At 32.6% G+C, this 21740-nt stretch overlaps 4 protein-coding genes across 4 annotated transcripts; all 4 read left to right on the top strand.

The window, feature by feature from the left end:
• Positions 1 to 227: 227 nt before the first annotated feature.
• LOC140919629 (uncharacterized) lies at positions 228 to 1485 on the top strand. Its single transcript, XM_073366225.1, has 2 exons — positions 228 to 600; positions 797 to 1485. Exons 1-2 carry the CDS (start codon positions 228 to 230, stop codon positions 1483 to 1485), a joined length of 1062 nt encoding a protein of 353 aa, XP_073222326.1.
• Positions 1486 to 5537: 4052 nt separating this feature from the next.
• On the top strand, positions 5538 to 6207 carry LOC101499832 (histone H3.2). The gene has a single exon (XM_004489455.4). The coding sequence runs from the start codon at positions 5623 to 5625 to the stop codon at positions 6031 to 6033; it is 411 nt and encodes a 136-aa protein (XP_004489512.1). The 5' UTR covers positions 5538 to 5622; the 3' UTR covers positions 6034 to 6207.
• Positions 6208 to 16024: 9817 nt separating this feature from the next.
• Positions 16025 to 16684, top strand: LOC101500161 (histone H3.2). Its single transcript, XM_027331796.2, has one exon. It carries the CDS (start codon positions 16105 to 16107, stop codon positions 16513 to 16515), a length of 411 nt encoding a protein of 136 aa, XP_027187597.2. The 5' UTR covers positions 16025 to 16104; the 3' UTR covers positions 16516 to 16684.
• Positions 16685 to 18681: 1997 nt separating this feature from the next.
• On the top strand, positions 18682 to 20907 carry LOC140919628 (uncharacterized). The gene is made up of 3 exons (XM_073366224.1): positions 18682 to 19001; positions 20412 to 20583; positions 20656 to 20907. The coding sequence occupies exons 1-3, from the start codon at positions 18682 to 18684 to the stop codon at positions 20905 to 20907; spliced, it is 744 nt and encodes a 247-aa protein (XP_073222325.1).
• Positions 20908 to 21740: the final 833 nt, after the last annotated feature.

Raw genomic sequence — 21740 nt, 5'->3', positions numbered from 1 at the left:
CTCAAAACGTCTTAAAGAGAGCAACCTAGTCCGCGACTCAACCCAATAATATTATCAGTGGCATAAATTGTTTTTTCAAAGTTTTCGAAATTAAAACATAACAATTTTAAGACGTATCAAAAACTGCCATGTCTACCGACAAAATTACTGGGACATGATCACTTGCTTCTAACTACAACAAACCATTTAGTTTTAAGGGAAGTTACTTCAAACCAGGGCAACGAAAGATGATATTTTTTCTAACCACGAAAAAGCTTGCCAACGTTCTGAAGGATGAAATTCATGTTGTTCCAGAAACAGATGACCAAACAAAAAAGGATAAGAAAGCTGCTGAATTAACCCAATGGGAAAATAATGACTACTTATGTAAGAATTATATTCTCAATGGATTTGCTGATGATCTGTATGATTACTACAGTTCCGACAACAAAATTGCTAAACAGATTTGGGATGCTCTTAAGAAGAAATATGATACTGAGGAAGCTCGAGTCCAAAAGCATGTTGTTAGCCGCTACCTCAAATATCAAATGACAGATGAAAAATTTGTGGAAGCTCAATCTCATGAAATCCAGAAAATTGCTCACGAGATTATCTCTGAAGGTATGTCCCTATATGAACAATTTCAAATTGTTGTTGTTATTGACAAACTGCCTCTGCTTGGAAAGATTTTAAAAATTCTCTCAGGCATAAAACGAAAGAATTCTCTCTGGAAAGTCTGATTACCCGCCTTAGAATTGAGGAGGAATCCTGAAAGCAAGACTAGAAAGATGAAGTTCTTTTTGTGGAAAATAACAAGAAAAAGAAATTCATCGGAGCAGTTCTGAAGCCAAACGGCAAACAACTAAAGAATCAGAACCGCAATTTAAAACCAGCAACAAGAATGGGAACCCTCCAAAGGTCTCAATTATAAGGCATCAGCCACCTCCTGGAAATGGCCATTGCCCACATTTTCTTTGTTTTTATTGTGGGAAAGATGGTCATATGGCACGCAAGTGTAGAAGAAAGCATGACCTTTCTAATCAGGCTAACCTGACAGAAGAGCAATTCATTGCTATGATAACTGAAATCAGGCTTGTTGGTGGATCAGATGGATGGTGGATATACACTGGCGCCTCACACCATGTCTGTTATGATCGTGATATGTTTAAAACATACGTTGCAGCTGAAGATAAGAAAATGTTGTTGGGAGATTCTCACACCACTAATGTTGCTGGTATTGGAGATGTGGAACTAATATTCACCTCTGGAAAAACCTTAATTCTGAAGGATGTTATGCACACTCCAGAAATAAGGAAGAATCTCGTTTCTGGGTTTCTTCTCAATAAGACATGGTTTACTCAGTCTATAGGGGCATATTTGTACATCATTTCTAAAAATGGTATTTTTGTCGGGAAAAGGTACGCCAGTGATGGCATGTTTCAATTAAATGTTGAATTCAATAAAATGTCTCTTTCTGCTTACATGTTGCGTGATTTTAATATTTGACATGCTAGACTATGTCATATGAACAAACGCGTAATTTCAAACTTAAGTAACTTAGGTTTAATTCCAAAGTTATCTTTAAAGGATTTTGAAGAATGTGTTTTTTGCAGTCAAGCTAAAATAACTAAGAGTTCACATAAAACAGTAGTTAGAGAATCTGAACCTTTAGACTTAATACACTCTGATATATGTGAACTTGATAGGACGTTAACCAAAAATGGAAAGCGTTATTTCATCACTTTTATTGACGATTGCTCTGATTAATGAAAAATAAAAGTGAAGTGTTTGACATGTTTAAGATCTTTGTAACTGAAATTGCAAATCAATTTAGTAAACAGATTTCGTAGTAATAGAGGAATATCGTATGATTCTAGTTTATTTAATGAGTTTTATAAAACCCAAGGAATTATACATGAAACTACTGCACCTTATTCACCTGAAATGAATGGTAAAGCTGAAAGAAAGAATAGAACTCTTACTGAACTAGTTGTTGCTATTATGCTTAACTTTGGTGTTGCATCCCATTAGTGGGGGGAAATTATTTTGATTGTTTGCTATGTTTTGAATAGAGTACTTAAATCTAAAAACAAAACATCTCCTTATGAGATAATGAAGAAAAGACAACCTAACTTGTCTTATCTTCGAACATGAGGTTGTATGGCTTATGTCAAAATCCCCGATCCCAAGCGAATTAAACTCGCTAGTAGAGCCTATGAATGTGTGTTCATTGGGTATGCAGTAAACAGTAAAGCGTATAGGTTCTACGACCTACATGCAAAAGTAATCATAGAATCAAATGATGTTGACTTCTATGAAAATAAATTCGCTTTCAAATCAAGAAATAGTGGGGGCAGCAAACCTAGTCAAGTTCCCTTGACAAGAAGCACTTAAAGCAACAGCCAAGGCGAAATAGAAACTTGAAGAAGTAAGAGAGTTAGAGTTGCTAAAGATTATGGACCCGATTATATGGCCTATAAATTAGAAGAGGATCCTACAAATTTAAAGGAAGTTTTGTCATATTTGGTTGCTGATTTATGGCAAGAAGCTACAAACGGTGAAATTGATTCTCTAGAGTCTAACAAGACCTGTCATTTAGTAGACTTGCCTCCAGATTGCAAATGAATCTTGAAAAATAAACTAAAACCCGATGGAACTGTTGATAAATACAAGGCACGCCTTGTAGCCAAAGATTTTAGAAAAAGAAAATATAGATTTCTTCGACACTTTTTCACTAGTCATTAGAATAACATCCATTAGGGTGCTCATATCACTATCATCGATGTTGATTGGAACACCTTATCAGATGACTCCAAAACAACCAGTAGCTATATTTTCAGTATAGCTGGTGGCGTTGTATCATGGAAATCGAAGAAACAAACGATATTGGCTTAGTTCCACTATGGAGTTTGAAATGATAGCATTAGCTACTACTAGTGAAGAAGCAAGTTGGTTGAGATGTTTGCTAGCAGAGATCCCTTTGTGGGAAAAACCTCTGTCAGATGTGTTGATCCACTGTGATAGTACTGCGACTATTGCAAAAATTGAGAATCGTTATTACAACGGTAAGAGACGGCAAATACATCGTAAACACAACACCGTTAGAGAATTACTTTCTAAAGGAGTTGTTATAGTGGATCATGTACGCACTGATGATAATTTAGCAGATCCTTTGACGAAAGGATTAACTAGAGAGAAAGTCCTAAATACATCCAAAAGGATGGGACTATTTCCTATAGATAAATGTGTCACTTATGATGGTAACCCGACCTAAAAGACTGGAGATCCCAAGAATTAGGTTCAATGGGTAATAACAAGGCATAATGATAAGAAATGAACATGTTATATTACATATGAAAGAAGCATGATTCTTGAAGCGATGAAAGGATGAGATAATAGAAACTCTTAATGAAATCTATACTCTATGTGGAGTGGAGTACCTTGCTACAGGAGTATTGTTGATAAACTCACCTATGTGAATGTGGAAGTGGGGCCGCTTCCTATGAAATTTCGAGGCATAATTTCTAGAGTGTTCACTATACTGGGATACACGTGCATGTCCATAAATGCATGGGCTTTTAAGAATACACTCAAATGAAAAGGTTGTGTGTGGGTTTGATGTCAGAGATAGAGTTCAAGACTACAAGTCACTCTTGTTGAATCTGACTTGCTATGCAAAGGTTCAAGTCAAGAGACACATTTGTTTATGCATAATCTTATAGAAGCGTTTGATGCTATTTCAAAAACCTTCTTTTTAAATTCAAGTGGGGGATTGTTGGAAATAATGATGATTTTAATGGAAGTTTGTTGGAAATAATGATGACATTTATGAGAGCTAGTGTTGTTGTGAATTGAAAAATAAGAAAGTCCCACATAGGAGGGATATCACACACTAGTAAGGTATATAAGGTGGAGGTATGGTACTTGAGGTGTGCCCCAAGGGGTACCCCAATTTTGTAAAGGAGGGAGAACACAAGCAAAATTGACCACCACCGACGCGCGCGCGTCGCCGTCTAACTGACTCGGCTCGGCGGGCCTGGGCCTTGGCTTTGGCTACGTGGTGTATTATTTTTTAACATATGAAAATTAATTATTTATTTAATTAAATAAATGCTTGCGTTTTTATCTCTAATTGATACGTTAATTACGTAATTGCCCTCCACCGAGTCAACATTCAACATCTGATCTAATTAGTTCCTTGCCCTTGAATTCGCGCTTCAGTTTTGTTGGTCAAAACCCTAATTACTGGTCTCGCGTATCTGTTATTGCCCGGTCAAAAACCTAAGTCAAGTATGAGGGCACATATTGTGGTCAAACGAAACGTGGTACACGTTTTGGTGGTCAAACAAATTGTGGCGCACGTTTAGTGAAGTAGACCTAATGGATCGCATTTTTCTGTCTAATCCAGTTGCAAATTTTATCTATAAATACAGTGTTCTCCTCAGTGGAAAAGACACACCAAAAGTTCTCTGTATTTGAGGCTTTTCTCACTTCTCACTTTCCTTACTCATTTCTTCCATTTCTTTTGAATGGTCTTAATACCATATTACAACTGGTAGTTATCAGACTGCCATATTGTGAGTATAATTCTAGAACGATTTTTCTATAGTGCAGTAGAACTCCTATACAGTGATATGAACTGTTTTATCTTGGGGACTTCGTGGTTGATAGTATGTCTTGCACCTTTTTGGTAGTGCCTTGAAACGTCTTAAAGATAACAACCTAGTTCGCGACTCAACCCAGTAATATTGTCGGTGACATAAATTGTTTTTTCAAAGTTTTTGAAATTCAAAAATAACAGTACAATAACAAAACAAAAAGTAACTTAACATCGAAAGCATGTGAAATATTTGAAATCGTGGCTCGTAGATTAGTGTAGGTTTGTCCAACATTACGTTTATGATTCAACCCACATTTTTGGTTCAAACATCTTCACAATAATCACATATTATAACTTACTATTGAAAGGGTTTGACATTTTAGTTTCCCTAGGATTTTTTTTAGTCCAATATGCCTTAGTAATAGAAATATCACCCCATGTATTTTTCCTTCACATCTTCGATACATGAGCAAGCTTCATCGACTCACCGATTCTCATAGTGACACATCTTAAAATAAATTATTTGATATTTGCAGTGTGAATTTTTATTAAAAAACATAAGTTAAATTTGATAACAAAAATTATTTGAAGATGGAAGTTTTAAGTATCTTTATAAAATTAAAAAATATATTAATATATTTATAGGGGACGAAAATTTTATTTCAAGAAAAACAAAAAGAAGAGGTTTTTGACGGAACAAAAAGGAGTTTGGGCAATTACCGCTCTGTCACAATTCTCAATAAATAAAATATAACGAAATAATCCTATTGGTTAATTTATCTTGCCACGGATCACGATCCTCATGCTCTTCTGTTTAGAAACGCGCGACCGTAGATATATTCTCTAATCAACGGTCATAAGCTTCCCATCTCACATTCTCAAATCCTGTGAAAATTTTCACAATTCCCGCTTTTTCCTCATTCATCATCCCTTTCTTATATATATCACTCAATCTTTTCTTTCAATTTCATCGCTTCTCAATCTTCCTTCTCATCGCACTTTCAACTGACAATTTTCCGCTCTCTCATTTCTTTCTGTTCGAAATGGCTCGTACCAAACAAACAGCACGCAAATCCACTGGAGGCAAAGCTCCAAGGAAACAACTAGCAACAAAAGCCGCTAGGAAATCTGCTCCGGCGACCGGAGGAGTGAAGAAGCCACACAGATTCCGTCCAGGAACAGTTGCATTGAGAGAAATCAGAAAGTATCAGAAGAGCACAGAGCTTCTGATAAGGAAGCTTCCATTCCAAAGATTGGTTAGAGAAATCGCACAGGATTTCAAAACAGATCTGAGATTCCAAAGCAGTGCAGTTTCTGCTCTTCAAGAAGCCGCTGAAGCGTATCTTGTTGGTTTGTTTGAAGATACTAACCTTTGTGCAATTCACGCTAAGAGAGTTACTATTATGCCTAAGGATATTCAACTTGCAAGAAGAATTAGAGGCGAGAGGGCTTAGATTTGGATTTCATTGATTTGCTCTGTTAGGGTTTGTTTAGCCTATATTCTCTTGTAAGAAGTCACTAATTTGCATTGTGTTTGTTCAGAAATGTGAATCTACTCGCTTTTGTAATATAAATCTTGAATGAATGTTATGCTTTTAACAATTAAAGTCTTATTAATTTTTATTTTATTGATATCATGTTAATTTTAAATCTAATTTTCGATTTATATTGTGAGAATTATGTTTGACTTTGTTGTTAATCAGTTTAAAAGAAGTAATCTTGTATTTTTAAATTAATCTTGAAATGCAACTCAGAAGCAGTTGTCAACACTACAAAACAATCTTAGCTCATGCTTGATTATTCTAGTCTACTCAAAAATTTCCAAGGGTATTATCGAATTCCTTAACATTAATAAATTCACTCACCCTAATAGACTCCATCAAATTGCTAATAGTTGTAAGACTTGTATTCTTTGTTTTTAGTCACATGACCTGATATGAATATTTTTACATAGCCAGATTATTACTAGAAATGTATGTTTGGATAAAGAAAAGTGTAATGTTGTGAAGTGGAATGTGGAATGCCTCGTACACCGAGTAATGAACCAAAACACTAATTTATCAATTTTTTTCTTGCAATTTATCATATATCTTTCTGCTTCACAATTTTTCCTTATGCTTTCATTAATACAATTGTATATTGGTCTTGGCAAAACAAAATCTTTTGAAATTCTAATAATAATTCAATAAGTGTGTTTGTGTACAATTTCTTTGGTACTACTCAAATAAAAATACATACTATTTTCTTACACATTGAATAAAATTGGCCAGGGCATAGATTCTACAATTAGTTATACAATCACTATGTAAATGGGCAAATTTAGTTTCAATACAACATTGAGTCATAAGGAGTCACTTAAAGCCCTCAAAACTGATTGGGAATAGCATGATAAAGTCTTCAAGATTGCAGTCAGTGCAAATTCATTAAAAGGATTTAAGGGCAGAAATGTACAGTGGTTCCACATAAGCCATTCTTAGAGGAGAAAATGATCTTTCACGACAGGTAGATTTCACGATATGTAGATTTCACGACAGATAGAAGGATTGTATTGCCATCAACTTTTGTAGGGGTTACTCGCTGTATGCATCAACATTATCAAGATGCTATGACAATATGTTCAAGGGTTGTATATCTAGATCTATTTATTACATTCACATGCAATCAAAAGTGGTAAAAATGAGTAATAGTAATAGTAAGAGTTTGAGTGCCTTTGCTTCAAGCTTATTAGTCATTGAGTTATAAAATCCAAAATAAATTCATTTATGATTAGGTAAATTTTGATAGGGAGTATTTGGCTGCATAACACACTGAGCTAATGTCTACTATGATTGTTGACCAGAGAAGAATTTATGATAGGACCATTGCACGTATTTAGGAAAGAAAACCTGAACTTTTTATATATATAGTTATGGTGGTACTAGAAAAACTTATATTTGTAGGTGATAATTCTTCATTCATCATATGCATATTTTTCCATTGTTTTTAGTTTTAGTTATCTTTTATTAATTAATTAATTTAAAGAGTTATTTGATATATTTTGTGGATTTTAATTCTTTGATTTAATGAAATGTTTATATTTTTATTTCCTTTATTAAGTAGATACTTTTTTGTAGTTTTGCATTGTTACTTTGTTTTAGTGCAATGTTGAATTTTGGTGAGAAATCAACATTACCTATGTGGAGTATTTCAGCCATAGCTGGAGTTGTAGATGTCCATTGGAGTCAAACCAATTGCAAAAGAAAGCTAAGATCCATAGCTACAACTTTCATAAAAACACCGGAACCCAATTCAGACTCACAAGCGGTGAAAAATGCAGAAAACATCAAATATAAGAAGTTGTGCGCCTGAAGCACAACAACTGCGCCTGGGGAACATTTTCAGCCTTTTGAATATGTTGAGTCGTGCTTGATGATGACGCTCCAATTGATGAAGTGGTGAATAAACCAAAGAATAAAAGAGCTAAGTTTTTGACATGGATGAAAGCAAATATAAAATAACTAGGGCTAAAAATCTTACTTACATTCAATTTCCACTCAAATTTGTTTGGAAAGGATTGTGATAATGAGTGGTGTCCTCACAAAAAGATATTTACAATTAGAATGGTTCGTTTTGCACCAGGATCAAGTAAGAGATTTTACTTGAAAGCATTGCTTAATTATGTCAGAGAATTTGAAAGTTATGAAGATATTAAAACAATGGACAATGTGGTTTATAAAACATTTAAAGAAACATGCTTTTATAGGGGTTTGCTAAATGGTGACAAGAAATACATGATGCAAAGCAGTTGGGGTGCAAGTTTTTATTTGAGAAAACTTTTTGCAACGTTACTGATATCAGACCAATTGATAAGACTAGTTTTTTCTAGATCAAAACATGGGAATATTGTGTTGTGTGTGTGTGGAACTCCAATTGACAGACGGTGAGATTAAATATTTTGTTTAGTAAAGATTGAATCATTTTTATAGAGTAATGGTAAGAGTTTGAGTGCCTTTCCAACAATGCTTCAAGCTGATTAGTCATTGAGTTATAAAATCCAAAATAAACTCATTTATGATTAGGTAAATTACGATAGGGAGTATTTGGCTGCATACCACACTAAGCTAATGTCTACTATGATTGTTGACCATAAAAGAACTTATGATAGGACCATGGCACGTATTCAGGAAAGAAAACCTAATTTTTTTATATATATGGTTATGGTGGTACCAGGAAAACTTATCTTTGTAGGTGATAACTCTTCATCATATGCATATTTTTCATTGTTTTTAGTCTTAGTTATCTTTTATTCATTAGTTAATTTGAGGAGTTATTTGATATATTTTGTTGATTTTAATTATGTGATTTAATGAAATGTTTATGTACTTATTTCCTAGGATGCATTTCCACCCTTTTGAATCTGCCAAGTCGCGCTTGAAGCAAAAAATCTGCGCATGGGGCACGTGGCACGCGACAACATTCATTAAAATACATTTTTCCGTCACTTTCTATGTATCTTTTTGACCATTATGAAGTTAGGAGACTTGTGCCCTAGTAGAGAAACTCAAAGACGACCGTTTCTAACACCATTGGAGCAATTTTATCAAGAATCATTCATGAATCTTTCTTGTAATTCTTCTCTAATCTCTATTTTCTTCATCTCTATCATGAGTAACTAAACCCTATTTGTTAAAGATAAATGTAACAAGATGAAACCCTTATTTTTCTGATTTGATTTCTAGTTATATGAATGAGTTTATTGAATTATTTTTCTCATCTCTGTGCTTAATGCTTTTTATTGTTTGATCAACATTAAAATGTTCTACGATTCGTATTTTGAAACGAAAGTGGATTTTACGAATGCTTGAGATAAGAAATTCATGAATTTGTAGTCTAGAGATAAATGCAAGTCATGAAACCAGTTAAATTAGTTGCAAATGCAATAGTTTAACAAGATAATTCATATACGGTAAGACTTAATTTTAATTTTAAATCCACTAAGGAATTATGGTTTACTTTGGAATTAAAGGTTCTGTCACTAAGTTATTAGGACAAGAATAATAAAGAGAATTCGGTAATAATTCAATAAAGGAATTCAATAACTAGGATCAAATTAGACACCAATGTTGGATTCAAAATGAAACTCATCTCTAACATTTTTCTTATTATAAAGGATCAATTTTATTACTGTTGTTAATTTTAAATATCATTTCAATCAATTTGAGAACTTTTTATTCAATTTTAGTAAATAAATATAATTCGATAGTAAAACTCAATCCTTGAGTTCGACACTAAGTACTACCGTTTTAACTATTATTTGCATCGATTCAATACACTTGTTGAAACTCTATCAGGAGGTCCATGTCGACTACATTTAGATCTAAGGGAGACATCGTTTTAACAATGGTGTCAAGTGGAATTGCAGCTTTAGTTAGTCTTGGAGGTAGAACTGCACATTCAAGGTTCTCCATACCATTAGAAGTTGATGAATATTCAATTTGCAGCACAACTCGGAATTGTCCACTGGCATAATTGCAACTCGGAATTGTCCAAAAGCAACAAAGCAAGATGTTGTTCATGCTATTATTAATTCATCATACCATTGGATTTTTTGTGAAGTCGTGACATTGCACGTAGACATGAGACTTCTTCATGGTAGTTCAGAGGCAAAAGTTGTTTGATAGGACCACAAGTGGACGATATTATTGCGTAGTAAAAATTATCGTTCCCATAATAACTTTGTTATGAGTATCAATCTCTCATTTTTTATGATAATTAGCTAAAAAAGAGGAAATGTTGATAATGATTTTTGGTAAAAAGTCACAATAAAAATAAAACTTTGGGATTGTAGTATTCACAATGATGGATATAATAAAACTAACATTCTCTAAGTTATAGGTGTTATGCTCTTGAAAATCAGATAAATAATTATAACTAAAGTATTTTTTCTAAGAGTAAAAGTGTATTTTAAACTAATAATCAACCTATTTTCATGAATGATGTATTAGCAAAATCCTTTAAGAGAAGATATCTCTCATGATTTCAAGAGAACCAAAATCTATTTTTATAATTTGATTCTCTTGTCTAATCTTAGGGATCAGATATCAAATCCTCCTTTCGGTATATTAATTGATATTCAAGTATGAGTATGATTCTTACTAAGATTGGATTAAAAGATCAATACCCATGACAAAAAGAAATAGAAATCGTTAGAGATCCATCATTGGAAATCATACAACCTCATGACAAGGAAGATCTATTCACACATGATCATAGTAGAATCAAAGCTTAAATATAAAAACATTGAAAATATAAAATAATAAAAGAAAACTGAATATTATTGAAACTAGAAATTTTCAAAGAGAAATACGAGAACAAAAATAAGAGATTGTGGGTAGGAATTTGTGTCTAAAACTGAGTATTTTTGTTCTTTTTATAGCCCTAGGTTCCTTCATTAGCAATAATTATAAGAAACATCATAATATCATAGAAGAAAAATGGTTCAGCATCAATAGATGAGCAAATTACAACTATAATGACTATTACTACCAAATAGTATTCCTTGTTGCCTTAGAGTGGCAGATTCTTGATTTTTTCTCATTCATCCATTACGGCAAGGCAGTAATTCTTGCTCGAACTTGAGTTTCTTTCATTTTCTTGATCAAGATGGACCATGAGTGCACCACTTGACTTCAACTTCAAGGCTTTTTAGCACCAAAAATCTTCACTCGTTCCTTCACTTCTCATTGCAATCTAAACAAAATAAAAAGGTAGTAAACTAGTAACCTGTCAAATACATTCTAGCTTGTCATTGCTCACAAAAGGGAATTTTCTAATTGGGTGTTAGCAGTTGGTGATAGTACAATTGGTGAAGAAAACAGCGACAATATCACCATAAAACTTCTTGATGATTTGTTGTTATGATTTTTGGGTGACTCATTGACTTTTATTGGTGATGCTAACTACCTGTCGTTTTTGGTTAATATGAGTCATCCAATATATTTTTAGGATAGTGATATATTGACCTCTATAAATGACATTGTTCATGCTATCAATGAACACATGTTCTCAATGATACTAGGTGAAAAAAAAATATCTTAGCTTTTATACTCTACGAATTCAGATGTTGATGGGCTTAATGATGTGCAAACATCATAATTTATTAACACAATTGATCTATTTGGCATTTCAAATCATGTATTGTGGTTAAAAGTTAGAGTACTAGTCATGTTGTTAAGGAATATAGATCAAAATTTTGTACTATGTAATGGAACTCGGTTTATCGTCACAATAATGAGGAAGTATGTTCTTGAAGGAAAAATGCTATTAGGAAGACATATTGGAACTAAGGTTTATAGACCTAGGTTGTTGTTGACGCCTTCTTATCCTAGGTTTCCTTTAAAATTTCAACGAAAGCAATTTCCGCTAGTCGTTTCTTTTGCAATGATTGTGAATAAAACTCAAGGACAATCTTTGAATCATCTAGGACAATACCTTATGCTAAGTGTTTTCTCACATGGACAACTGTATGTTACAACTACAAGAGTGACATCAAGGAAATGTTTGAAGATACTCTTAATTGATGATGGACGTCGTGATTCAAACATTTCATCAAATGTAGTTTATGAAGAAGAATTTCAAAATGCCAAATAGGTTGCTTTATTTTCTATTCATGTTCATTTTATCTAATTGTTGTTCTCTTTTGTATTACAGTTGATAACTTAGATTGCTACTTTATTATTTTAAAGATCAATATATCAGTACATTTTTAACCCCTGTGCATCGCACGGGCGTACGTCTAGTTCTAATCATAATCATATAAAGTGTGCATGTGCACTATTTCTTATGTACTACCCAAAAATAACAATACATACTTTTCACCAACACATTGGATAAAATTGGTCAGGCCATTACCTCTACAATGAGTTACACAACCACTAAGTAAATGATAAAATTTGGTTTCAATGCAACAAATACTGAGCTCTAAGGAGTCTTTTAAAGCACTCAAAACTCTTTCTAAGTTAGTACTACCGGGAAAAAATTATAAGCATAAAAAGGGAATATCAAATCTTATTGAGAATTTAAGAACCACTTTTCCTTCATCATATCCTCTGCAGAATTAGAGTGCGACAAGAATACAAATAGACTATGATAAACTTGATGGTCCTAATTAAAAGGCTAAATGAAAATCATATAAAGAATTACACTGTCAAATAATATATTTACATTACTTTTCCTCAAGCTGGTGAATGAATATTTATGCTTTGTTTATTACTCCTCTAATAAACAAGTTTCCCACACAAGAAGGTACATACAATATCCTGAAGTAGATAATCTATCATCAATGAATCTGCATAATCAACATCAATATAAGCCTCTAAAGTTAGGCTTCCACCTCTTTTAAACAAGATTCTTCTCCCTAGATTGACTTTGTAGAACATGGTCTACAACATGCAAGTGTCTCACCGTCGGATCACACATGAATTGGCCCAACGCATTTATTGCATATGCCAAATTTGGCCTAGTGTGTGCCAAGTAAATCAATTTTCCCACTAATCTTTAAAGTTGACCGTTGTCGACTTTTGCACTTTCTTCCTCGAAGCCCATCCTATGATTTTTCTCAATGGGAACACTTGCAACTTTGTAACCTAGTTTGCCTGCTTCTTGCAAAAGATCAAGCATATACTTCATTTGAGAGATAAAAATTCCTTGCTTTGAGTATGCTACCTCAATCTCAAACTTTGTTGATAATTTATCTTTGAGCAATTGTCTCTCGTTCAAATCATCTCCAGTAACAATAATACCATCGACATAAACAAGAAATACTATTAGTTTTCCTCCTTGTGAATGCTTAAAGAATAAAGTGTGATCTCTTTATCTTTTCTTATATCCCAAGCAAACCATTGCCTTTGTAAATCTTTCAAACCATGCTGATGAGGACTGATTTAGTTCATATAAGGCTTTATTCAATAAATACACCTATGAGACCAAAGTCTGGAGGAATCTCCATATACACTTCTTCCTCTTAGTCTCCATGCAAAAAAGCAATTATTTTACAACAAGTTGGTGTAGTTCCCATCTTGAGTGGGCAACAAAGGATAGTAAGGACTGAATAGTATTTATCTTTGCCACATGACCAAATGTCTCCTCATAATCAATGCCATAGGTTTGAGTATATTCTTGTAATGGTCAAGTGATAGCGTTTCAACAAGTGTACTGAATCGTTGCAAGTAATAATAAAACGGTAGTACCGAGTGTCGAACTCAAGGATTGCGTTTTACTATTGAATTATATTTAGTTACTAAAATTGAACAAAAAGTTCCCAAGTTGATTGAAATAATAATTAAAATTGACAGCAGTAGTAAAATTGATCTTTTATAAATTGAGAAAAATGTTAGGGATGAGTTTCACTTCGAATCCAACCTTGGTATCTAATTTGATCCTAGTTATGAAATTCATTTATTGAATTATTACCGAATTGTCTTTATTATTCTTGCCCTAATGTCTTAGTGACAGAACCTTTAATTCCAAAGTAACCCCTAATTCCTTAGTAGATTTAAGATTAGAACTAAGCATTACCGTATAGAAATTCGCTTGTAAAGTATTGCTTTGCAACTAATTTAATTGGTTTCATGACCTGCACCTATGTCTAGACTACAAATTCATGAATTTCTCATCTCAAGCCTTCGTAAAGTCCACTTCCGTTTCAAAATACAAATCGTAGAACATTTTAATGTTGATCAAGCAGTAAAAAGCGTTAAGCACATAGATAAGAAAAATAATTCAATAAACTCATTCATATAACTAGAAATCAAATCATAAAAATAAGGGTTTTATCTTGTTACACTCATCCCTAACAAATAGGGTTTAGTTACTCATGACAGAAATAAAAGAGATAAGGATTAGAGAAGAATTACAAGAAGGATTCGTGAATGATTCTTGATAAAACTGCTCCAATGATGTTAGAAACGACCGTCTTTGAGTTTCTATGCTAGAGCACAAGTCTACCAACTTCCCAATAGTGAAAAAGATCCCTAAAACAGTAAAAATCTGTGTTATTGAATTTAAATTTTTTACTTAATTGAAATTTTTTGCTCTGCAATAAATTTTTTGATGTTATTTTATTTTATGTTATTTTTTTTTTACTTGTTGAACTTGTTAATGTCATGTCTAGTGGTTTGTCTCTTCTTTGTTTGAGATAACTATTTGATGTAGAGCATGGAAGATTATAATGATGATATTCTACTACAATTATATGAAGAGTGTGATACTTGTCTTATATCTGGTATATGTCGCATGATTGAGGGATAAATTTTGAGTTATACATTTTTAAGATATCACACTAAGACAAATCTAATTACACGAGGATCCAACTTAGTTCGTGTTGTTTATGAACATGGAGAAAAGCTACACTTCCAAATACTCGGGACTCAAGACTTTATATAATTGAAATAAAAGTAAAAAAGTGAGATCATAAACTAAACATGACTAATATTACCTATAGGACGAGATGACGATTCTTTCTTTCTGAAATTCCATTTGATTGAGAAGTGTCATCATATGTAAATTCATAAATAATGCCATGTTTACTATTAAAGCTTGTAAGGTTGTGATTATCATATTCCTTCCCATTTCCAAAACGTAATCTTTTGTTGACTTTCCAAAATTGTGTATGTACCATACAATAAAATTGTATGAACTGTTGAGGTACTTTTGATTTACCCTTTATAAAAAAATACAAGTTACTTGAGAACAATCATCGATAAAGGCGACAAATCATCTTGCACTAGAAATATTAGAAATAGGATCTTAGAAAAGTAGTCTGATGGTGCTTAGAAAACTAACATATATCGCATTTAAAAGATTCAACAAATTGTTTTGAAAACAAAGATGAAAACATACATTTCATTAATGGAAGAAGAGGATGACCAAGTCGTTTAAGCTGGAGCCATACTCGTGAGGCAGAAGGAATACGACTCTGATTGAGACTGAAGTGTATAAGACAACACATTCCGACTAGTTTGTGCATTAGACAATTAGTATAACCCTTTTTGTTCCTTAGCAACTCCAATTGCCTTGCAAACATCCCGACCCTTAGGCGATGTTATTCACGACCTTGTCGCCGTACTTAATAGCGAGTTTTTGACTTTCGTGGGATTCGAACCCGATATGTAGGAGATAAGTACCACCTCGTCTCATTCTCACTACCAATTGAGTTTGAACAATTACCGCTATGTCACAATTATCAATAAATAAAGTATAAGGAAATAATCCTATTGGTCACTTTATCTTGCCACGGATCACAAACCTCATGCTCTTCTGTTTAGAAACGCGCGACCGTAGATATATTCTCTAATCAACGGTCATCATCTTCCCATCTCACATTCTCAAATCCTGTGAAAATTTTCACAATTCCCGCTTTTTCCTCATTCATCCTCCCCTTCTTATATATATCACTCAATCTTTTCTTTCAATTTCATCGCTTCTCAGTTTTCCTTCTTACGCTCCTTCCTCAAACAATTTTACTCTCTCATTTCTTTCTGTTCAAAATGGCTCGTACCAAACAAACAGCACGCAAATCCACCGGAGGCAAAGCTCCAAGGAAACAACTAGCAACAAAAGCCGCTAGGAAATCTGCTCCGGCGACCGGAGGAGTGAAGAAGCCACACAGATTCCGTCCAGGAACAGTTGCATTGAGAGAAATCAGAAAGTATCAGAAGAGCACAGAGCTTCTGATAAGGAAGCTTCCATTCCAAAGATTGGTTAGAGAAATCGCACAGGATTTCAAAACAGATCTGAGATTCCAAAGCAGTGCAGTTTCTGCTCTTCAAGAAGCCGCTGAAGCGTATCTTGTTGGTTTGTTTGAAGATACTAACCTTTGTGCAATTCACGCTAAGAGAGTTACTATTATGCCAAAGGATATTCAACTTGCAAGAAGAATTAGAGGCGAGAGGGCTTAGATTTGGATTTCATTGATTTGCTCTGTTAGGGTTTGTTTAGCCTATATTCTCTTGTAAGAAGTCACTAATTTGCATTGTGTTTGTTCAGAAATGTGAATCTACTCGCTTTTGTAATATAAATCTTGAATGAATGTTATGCTTTCAACAATTAAAGTCTTATTAATTTTTATTTTATTGATATCATGTTAATTTTAAATCTAATTTTCGATTTATATTGTGAGAATTATGTTTGACTTTGTTGTTAATCAGTTTAAAAGAAGTAATCTTGTATTTTTAAATTAATCTTGAAATGCAATTCAGAAGCAGTTGTCAACACTACAAAACAATCTTAGTTCATGCTTTGATTATTTTAGTCTACTCCAAAAAATTTCCAAGGCTATTATCGAATTCCTTAACATTACTAAAATCACTCACCCTAATAGACTCCATCAAATTCCTAATAGTTTTAAGACTTGTATTCTTTGTTTTTAGTCACATGACCTGATATTAATATTTTTACATAGCCAGATTATGACTAGAAATGTATGTTTGGATAAAGAAAAGTGTAATGTTGTGAAGTGGAGGGAAATTGAACCAAATGTGGAATGCCTTGTACACCGAGTAATGAACCAAAACACTAATTTATCAATTTTTTTCTTGCAATTTATCATATATCTTTATGCTTCACAATTTTTCCTTATGCTTTCATTAATTTAATAGTTGATAAGTTGTTGTATATTGGTCTTGGCAAAACAAAATCTTTTAAAATTCTAATCATAATTCAGTAAGTGTGTTTGTGTACAATTTCTTTCGTACTACTCAATAAAAATACATACTATTTACTTACACATTGAATAAAATTGGTCAGGGCATAGATTCTACAATTAGTTATACAATCACTATGTAAATGGGCAAATTTAGTTTCAATACAACATTTAGTCATAAGGAGTCACTTAAATCCCTCAAAACTGATTGGGAATAGCATGATAAAGTCTTCAAGATTGCAGTAAGTGCAAATTCATTAAAAGGATTTAAGGGCAGAAATGTACAGTGGTTCCACATAAGCCATTCTTAGAGGAGAAAATGATCTTTCATGACAGGTAGATTTCACGACAGATAGAAGGATTGTATTGCCATCAACTTTTGTAAGGGTTACTCGCTGTATGCATCAACATTATCAAGATGCTATGACAATATGTTCAAGGGTTGTATATCTAGATCTATTTATTACATTCACATGCAATGCAATCAAAAGTGGTAAAAATGAGTAATAGTGATAGTAAGAGTTTGAGTGCCTTTGCTTCAAGCTTATTAGTCATTGAGTTATAAAATCCAAAATAAATTCATTTATGATTAGGTAAATTTTGATAGGGAGTATTTGGCTGCATAACACACTAAGCTAATGTCTACTATGATTGTTGACCAGAGAAGAATTTATGATAGGACCATTGCACGTATTTAGGAAAGAAAACCTGAACTTTTTTATATATATAGTTATGGTGGTACCAGAAAAACTTATATTTGTAGGTGATAATTCTTCATTCATCATATGCATATTTTTCATTGTTTTTAGTTTTAGTTATCTTTTATTCATTAATTAATTTAAAGAGTTATTTGATATATTTTGTGGATTTTAATTCTTTGATTTAATGAAATGTTTATATTTTTATTTCCTTTATTAAGTAGATACTTTTTTGTAGTTTTGCATTGTTACTTTGTTTTAGTGCAGTGTTGAATTTTGGTGAGAAATCAACATTACTTATGTGGAGTATTTCAGCCATAGCTGGAGTTGTAGATTTCAAGTTGGAGTCAAACCAATTGAAAAAGAAAGCTAAGATCCATAGCTACAACTTTCATAAAAACACCAGAACCCAATTCAGACTCACAAGCGGTGAAAAATGCAGAAAACATCAAATATAAGAAGTTGTGCGTCTGAAGCACAACAACTGCGCCTGGGGCACATTTTCAGCCTTTTGAATATGTTGAGTCGTGCTTGATGATGACGCTCCAATTGATGAAGTGGTGAATAAACCAAAGAATAAAAGAGCTAAGTTTTTGACATGGATGAAAGCAAATATAAAATAACTAGGGCTAAAAATCTTACTTACATTCAATTTCCACTCAAATTTGTTTGGAAAGGATTGTGATAATGAGTGGTGTCCTCACAAAAAGATATTTACAATTAGAATGGTTCGTTTTGCACAAGCATCAAGTAAGAGATTTTACTTGAAAGCATTGCTTAATTATGTCAGAGAACTTGAAAGTTATGAAGATATTAAAACAATGGACAATGTGGTTTATAAAACATTTAAAGAAACATGCTTTTATAGGAGTTTGCTAAATGGTGACAAGAAATACATGATGCAAAGCAGTTGGGGTGCACGTTTTTATTCGAGAAAACTTTTTGCAACGTTACTGATGTCAGACCAAATGATAAGACTAGTTTTTTCTAGATCAAAACATGGGAATATTGTGTTGTGTGTGTGTGGAACTCGAATTGACAGACGGTGAGATTAAATATTTTGTTTAGTAAAGATTGAATCATTTTTATAGAGTAATGGTAAGAGTTTGAGTGCCTTTCCAACAATGCTTCAAGCTGATTAGTCATTGAGTTATAAAATCCAAAATAAACTCATTTATGATTAGGTAAATTACGATAGGGAGTATTTGGCTGCATAACACACTAAGCTAATGTCTACTATGATTGTTGACCATAAAAGAATTTATGATAGGACCATGGCACGTATTCAGGAAAGAAAACCTAATTTTTTTATATATATGGTTATGGTGGTACCAGGAAAACTTATCTTTGTAGGTGATAACTCTTCATCATATGCATATTTTTCATTGTTTTTAGTCTTAGTTATCTTTTATTCATTAGTTAATTTGAGGAGTTATTTGATATATTTTGTTGATTTTAATTATTTGATTTAATGAAATGTTTATGTACTTATTTCCTAGGGCGCATTTCCACCCTTTTGAATCTGCCAAGTCGCGCTTGAAGCGAAAAATATGCGCATGGGGCACGTGGCACGCGACAACATTCATTAAAATACATTTTTCGTCACTTTCTAGGTATCTTTTTGACCATTATGAAGTTAGGAGACTTGTGCCCTAGTAGAGAAACTCAAAGACGACCGTTTCTAACACCATTGGAGCAATTTTATCAAGAATCATTCATGAATCTTTCTTGTAATTCTTCTCTAATCTCTATTTTCTTCATCTCTATCATGAGTAACTAAACCCTATTTGTTAAAGATAAATGTAACAAGATGAAACCCTTATTTTTCTGATTTGATTTCTAGTTATATGAATGAGTTTATTGAATTATTTTTCTCATCTCTGTGCTTAATGCTTTTTATTGCTTGATCAACATTAAAATGTTCTACGATTCGTATTTTGAAACGAAAGTGGATTTTACGAATGCTTGAGATAAGAAATTCATGAATTTGTAGTCTAGAGATAGATGCAGGTCATGAAACCAGTTAAATTAGTTGCAAATGCAATAGTTTAACAAGATAATTCATATACGATAAGACTTAATTTTAATTTTAAATCCACTAAAGAATTATGGTTTACTTTGGAATTAAAGGTTCTGTCACTAAGTTATTAGGACAAGAATAATAAAGAGAATTCGGTAATAATTCAATAAAGGAATTCAATAACTAGGATCAAATTAGACACTAGTGTTGGATTCAAAATGAAACTCATCTCTAACATTTTTCTTATTATAAATGATCAATTTTATTACTGTTGTTAATTTTAAATATCATTTCAATCAATTTGAGAACTTTTTGTTCAATTTTAGTAAATAAATATAATTCGATAGTAAAACTCAATCCTTGAGTTCGACACTAAGTACTACTGTTTTAACTATTATTTGCATCGATTCAATACACTTGTTGAAACTCTATCAGGAGGTCCATGTCGACTACATTTAGATCTAAGGGAGACATCGTTTTAACAACGGTGTCAAGTGGAATTGCAGCTTTAGTTAGTCTTGGAGGTAGAACTGCACATTCAAGATTCTCCATACCATTAGAAGTTGATGAATATTCAATTTGCAGCACAACTCAGAATTTTCCACTGGCATAATTGATTGCAAAAACAAAACTCATTATATCATATGAAGCACCAATGACTTATAAACATTGTTTTCAGGCAATGGATAATGCTTTTAGAGACGTGATTCGTGATCACAAAGGTAAAAAGTTAGATATACCATTTGGTGGAAAGGTTGTTGTGTTCACCAGAGATTTTAGACAAATTTTGTTTGTTATTCCAAAAGCAACAAAGCAAGATGTTGTTCATGCTATTATTAATTCATCATACCATTGGATTTTTTGTGAAGTCGTGACATTGCACGCAGACATGAGACTTCTTCATGGTAGTTCAGAGGCAAAAGTTGCTTGATAGGACCACAAGTGGACGATATTATTGCGTAGTAAAAATTATCGTTCCCATAATAACTTTGTTATGAGTATCAATCTCTCCTTTTTTATGATAATTAGCTAAAAAAGAGGAAATGTTGATAATGATTTTTGGTAAAAATTCACAATAAAAATAAAACTTTGGGATTGTAGTATTCACAATGATGGATATAATAAAACTAACATTCTCTAAGTTATAGGTGTTTTGCTCTTGAAAATCAGATAAGTAATTATAACTAAAGTATTTTTTCTAAGAGTAAAAGTGTATTTTAAACTAATAATCAACCTATTTTCATGATTGATGTATTAGCAAAATCATTTAAGAGAAGATATCTCTCATGATTTCAAGAGAACCAAAATCTATTTTTATAATTTGATTCTCTTGTCTAATCTTAGGGGTCAGATATCAAATCCTCCTTTCGGTATATTAATTGATATTCAAGTATGAGTATGATTCTTACTAAGATTGGATTAAAAGATCAATACCCATGACAAAAAGAAAAAGAAATCGTTAGAGATCCATCATTGGAAATCATACAACCTCAAGACAAGGAAGATCTATTCACACATGATCATAGTAGAATCAAAGCTTAAATATAAAAACATTGAAAATATAAAATAATAAAAGAAAACTGAATATGATTGAAACTAGAAATTTTCAAAGAGAAATACGAGAACAAAAATAAGAGAAATAAGAGATTGTGCGTAAGAATTTGTGTCTAAAACTGAGTATTTTTGTTCTTTTTATAGCCCTAGGTTCCTTCATGAGCTTTAATTATAAGAAACATCATAATATCATATAAGAAAAACGGTTCA

Source organism: Cicer arietinum, chromosome 3 (genome assembly GCF_000331145.2).
Source record: "Cicer arietinum cultivar CDC Frontier isolate Library 1 chromosome 3, Cicar.CDCFrontier_v2.0, whole genome shotgun sequence".
Classification (NCBI taxonomy): domain Eukaryota; kingdom Viridiplantae; phylum Streptophyta; class Magnoliopsida; order Fabales; family Fabaceae; genus Cicer; species Cicer arietinum.
The sequence above is the reverse complement of the archived record's forward strand: the minus strand, read 5'-3'. Positions and strand labels throughout refer to the sequence as shown.